The 4,545-nt window shown below is 42.6% G+C and overlaps 1 protein-coding gene across 1 annotated transcript; it reads right to left on the reverse strand.

Annotated features, from left to right (window-relative positions):
- Positions 1–344: 344 nt before the first annotated feature.
- On the reverse strand, positions 345–3,888 carry LOC129846377 (beta-1,3-galactosyltransferase 1-like). Its single transcript, XM_055914307.1, has 2 exons — positions 3,718–3,888; positions 345–2,439 (listed from the first exon to the last, which is right to left on the reverse strand). Exons 1-2 carry the CDS (start codon positions 3,750–3,752, stop codon positions 1,176–1,178), a joined length of 1,299 nt encoding a protein of 432 aa, XP_055770282.1. The 5' UTR covers positions 3,753–3,888; the 3' UTR covers positions 345–1,175.
- Between the last annotated feature and the right edge of the window lie 657 nt (positions 3,889–4,545).

Genomic DNA, 4,545 nt, shown 5'->3' on the forward strand with positions numbered 1-4,545 from the left:
ATTCCCGCATAGCAGGAAATGCCAATTTTAGTGGTTTAAAAAGGCTTCTAAAGTTTGTAATTTCCACTTTAACATTTCAAACATGATTTGCCCTCACGAAAACTATATCAACCCCTACGACAACCAAAAAGTTGTTAATTATAATCTACATGTCCTGCTGCTCCAGTGTTATTTTCCCTGCTGTGAGAAGCTGGGTCAAATTAACCTGTTACAGATGCGCTCTGGGAAAAGGCAAACCTGATTATGAAGTGCAGTGCAGGGGCTGTGTTTAGACTTTTGACCATCACATCAGTTCTGAAATAGACGTGATTGGTCAAATGAACATTTAGTGTATAAAATAACAGAACTGGTCTGCCTGTCTAAACACAGCCAACTAGTCTCTATTACAATAAACCTGTTTAACTTGTTCTGGGTGTTTGCTGCTTCAGTGTAGTACACACATTCACCACAGACAGACCCAACCCGGTGAATCCATTTCTTAGTCCAGGTTAGACAGATAACTGCTGCTCTCAGTCTTTGTTTAAAAAAGGCTTTTGAAGGAAAAACCGGTGAGGCAAGGTGTCTGCCTTGGTTCAGAGAAAATGAACATTCTCCCAAAGGACGTAACGTGAAGAAACTGGTCCTTCAGGGTGTAAATGTTCTTCACCAAGGTATACAGAGCCTTTGGAAAGTATTCAGATACCTTGACTTTTCCCACATTTTGGTAGGTTAAAGCCTTATTCTAAAATGTATTAAATAGTTATTTCCCCTCATCAATCTACACACAATACCCCATATTGACAAAGCAAAAACAGGATTTTAGAAATTTTTGCTAATTTATTAAAAATAAAAACTGAAATATTTTATTCACGAAAGTATTCAGACCCTTTACTCAGTACTTTGTTAAAGAACCTTTGGCAGTGATTACAGCCTTGAGTCTTCTTGGGTATGATGCTACAAGCTTGGCACACCTGTATTTGGGGAGTTTCTCCTATTCTTCTTTGCAGAGTCTCTCAAGCTCTGTCAGGTTGGATGGGGAGTGTTGCTGCACAGCTGTTTTCAGATCATCCAGAAATGTTGTATATCCTTTCCCCATCACCTTGGAGACGTCGCCTTCTTAGTTTGTTTGTTAGTTAGTGGTTGAACAAACAATGAGGAAGTGATTGGTACATCAGTCAGTCTGTTACTGTATGAGATCAGCAGGGAGGACCAGGTTTGTGTAGGTCTTTCCATGCATTGACCTGGTCAGTGATACTGTTTGTGGTGGTGGCTATCAGCCGTGAGTAGGTGCAGCGGTCATAAGCCACAGGGAAAACCTGGAAGAGGTTTCCACTGGGGGGGTCAGTAGGCCGGATGGCCAGGTGTCTCATACACAGTCCCAGATACACATCCTCTATGTAGACGGCTTTAACATGCCTGGACGCCTCCACCAGCTTCCTGGGGAGGTCTAAGGTGAAGACATAGCCCAGGCCCAGAGCGTAAGGTGGATATACTGGTTCAGGAAACACCTCCATTGGAAGGTACCATTTGGAGTTACGGTCTCTTAGAACGGCGCCCCATTGGGCCACTAGTCCAGTCTGGTAGTTCTGTTTTGGAGCGTGAAGCAGCATGTTGACCAAGGTGTTCACGTTGAGGAACATGTCTGAGTCGATCTTCATGGCGTAGGAGGCGTTGGGGCAGCGAGAGCTCAGCCACTCCATCATCACCATGGTCTTGATGGTCAGGTTTTTGTAGCCGTCTATGAAGTCGCTCTGCAGCAGATCCTGGTGCTCTTTGCTCTCCTGCAGCACCTTCTCCTGGAGCTGCTCTGTCTCCTCTCCACTGGGCAGTCCCAGCAGGAAGAACAGACGGACCTCTTTGCCCAGTACCTGCCTCTCACTGCCCCAAGTACTGCGGACGGCCTCCCGAGCGTCCCTGTTATAGGGCGCCACTGGCACCATCAGAACCAGGAAGGGGTTCTGCTCCCGACATTTCTCTGGCTCATCCAGGATGAAGATGTACTCTGATGGGTATTCTACATGGTACGGTCCTGGGGACACATACGGAGGAGGAGTGGACCGAACTGCCTTGACCTCTGTGATCAGATCAGTGATGGTCATTGCAGACGTGACGGAACTAGTTTCATTATGTGTTGTGTTGAGTTTGATGGCCTGCTGAGTAGAGTGGATAAGTGAAGTCTGACGATCTGTTGAATTGGCAGATGCAGTTTCATGAGCGTCTATGGTAAAATCAGTGGAGTTTAGAGAAACTACTTCCCTACTGGTGTTGGTAGAACCAGATCTGCTTGGTGAACCACCACGGAATTCTGCCCACCATTTTGAGGCCCTGTCTAGTGTTGGGACCCACTCTACTGACCGATCGCCGAAGTAGAAGAAGACCATTGCTGTGAGGAGCAGGATGAGGAAACAGCAACGGAAACGGGACCAGCCACAGTATCTCCTGCCTTCCGACATCTCCTTTCTGGGAGGAGAGAAAGAGAGAGACAGAAATCACATTTGATTTGTCACGTACAGTTTCCAGCAGGTATAAAAGGTGCAGTGAAATGGCTGTGTGCTTGCTGCCTCAACATAGCAGGGCATCAATCCAGATCAATAGTAATCAAGTCAAATAAAAAAATAACAAGTAGTTACAAGGTAGTACAGAGTAATACACTTATATGTACAGTATATACCTTATAATAGTGGCATATCTACATATTTATACTGTATATGCAGATATTAGTGACATATCTACATATTCATACAGTATATGCATTATATTAGTGACATTTCTACATATTCATACTGTATGTACATTATATTAGTGACATATCTACATATTCATACTGTATATACATTATATTAGTGACATATCTACATATTCATACTGTATATACATTATATTAGTGACATATCTACATATTCATACTGTATATACATTATATTAGTGACATATGTACATATTCATACTGTATATACATTATATTAGTGCCATATCTACATATTCATACATACTTTGATTAATGCGCTTGTCTGACTTGTCTAGTTAAATAAAGGTTAAATAAATAAATACACAATCTTTTAACTTAACATTTCAAGAGGAATGGAACATGAGATCAACCCTTCCTCGCATAGGACTCTGGTCAAAAGTAGTGCACTATATAGGGAATAGGTTGCCATAGGACTCTGGTCAAAAGTAGTGCACTATATAGGGAATAGGGTGCCATAGTGCAGTCAAGGCTGGTTCATAAATGTTGCTATGAAATTGTCCATGTAGCTTTATAGTAGCTTGACATTGAAAACATTTATCTTGTATTTATTTCTAGAGCAGGAATATATTGTAAATTCTAATGTTCACAATCCTAATATCCTTCTTCTCCTTCGATTCATCTGAAATAACATGTGATTCATTGCTGCATGTTACGCAGAGATTCCTTGTAAAAGAGATATTGGTCTCAGCGGGACTCAATTGTCAACAACGTTGTATTTTAACTCCTAGAATGACAGTTAGTTTGACCTTAAAATAAAAAGCAGAACAGCTTGTTTCCTGGTCTGTACCTCCGTGTGTCCTGTACCTGAGCTGAGCATTGAGAACCAAGGATCCTCCTACGTGTGAACTGAAGTTACTGGGAAAACACCTGTGTTCCGTGTGTACAACGCCGTTCTATAGAATTCCTTCAGTATGACTGTTTTATTACTTTGAATTTGAATACGTCAAACTATAGTAAAAAAAATAGACGAAACATGAAAATACACCTACCTTCTTCCTCCATTCTTAGTGCCATCTTCCACCATGTTGGATATCTATCTAGCTGGGGATGGCTGCCAGGCAGGTATTCATGTTTAGGTAGTCCCTCCTCGGTCAACTCTTGTTGTGTCATACTCATGCAGGCAGGTAGGCAGATTTAGGTCGTCCAAACCTCAGTCAATTCATGTTGTACCATACAACAACTACATGTAATGGTAGAAGGCAGCCGTGGTTAAAGGTTGCTTCTGCTCCACCAGTATTTCCAGTTTGTTAACTCTCCTGCGGCTAAATGATAAGTAAAAGCGTTCCCTGGGGTAAAGTGAATGTGCAACTAGTTAGGGTGTGGCTTAACTGGCTCTCTACTCCCTATAGAGGACAGGGCTCCCTACTCCCTATAGAGAGGACAAGGCTCCCTACTCCCTATAGAGGACAAGGCTCCCTACTCCCTATAGAGGACAAGGCTCCCTACTCCTTATAGAGGACAAGGCTCCCTACTCTCTATAGAGGACAAGGCTCCCTACTCCCTATAGAGAGAACAAGGCACCCTACACCCTTGGTCTTTTACCAAATAGGACTATCTTCTGTATACCACCCCTACCTTGTCACAACACAACTGATTGGCTCAAACGCATTAAGAAGGAAAGAAATTCCACAAATTAACTTTTAACAAGGCACACCTGTTAATTGAAATGCATTCCAGGTGACTACCTCATGAAGCTGGTTGAGAGAATGCCAAGAGTGTGCAAAGCTGTCATCAAGGCAAAGGGTGGCTACTTTGAAGAATCTAAAATATATTTGGATTTGTTTCACACTTTTTTGGTTACTACAGGATTCCATATG

Source organism: Salvelinus fontinalis, unplaced genomic scaffold (assembly GCF_029448725.1).
Source record: "Salvelinus fontinalis isolate EN_2023a unplaced genomic scaffold, ASM2944872v1 scaffold_0511, whole genome shotgun sequence".
Classification (NCBI taxonomy): Eukaryota; Metazoa; Chordata; class Actinopteri; order Salmoniformes; family Salmonidae; genus Salvelinus; species Salvelinus fontinalis.

What these genes read in the sequence shown, in the direction of transcription:
- LOC129846377 (XM_055914307.1), bottom strand. Translation starts at nt 3,752, where the DNA reads ATGGTGGAAGATGGCACTAAGAATGGAGGAAGAAG. An exon ending in ACTAAGAATGGAGGAAGAAG is followed by an intron (nt 2,440 to 3,717) that starts GTAGGTGTATTT and finishes CTCTCCTCCCAG; the next exon opens with AAAGGAGATGTCGGAAGGCA.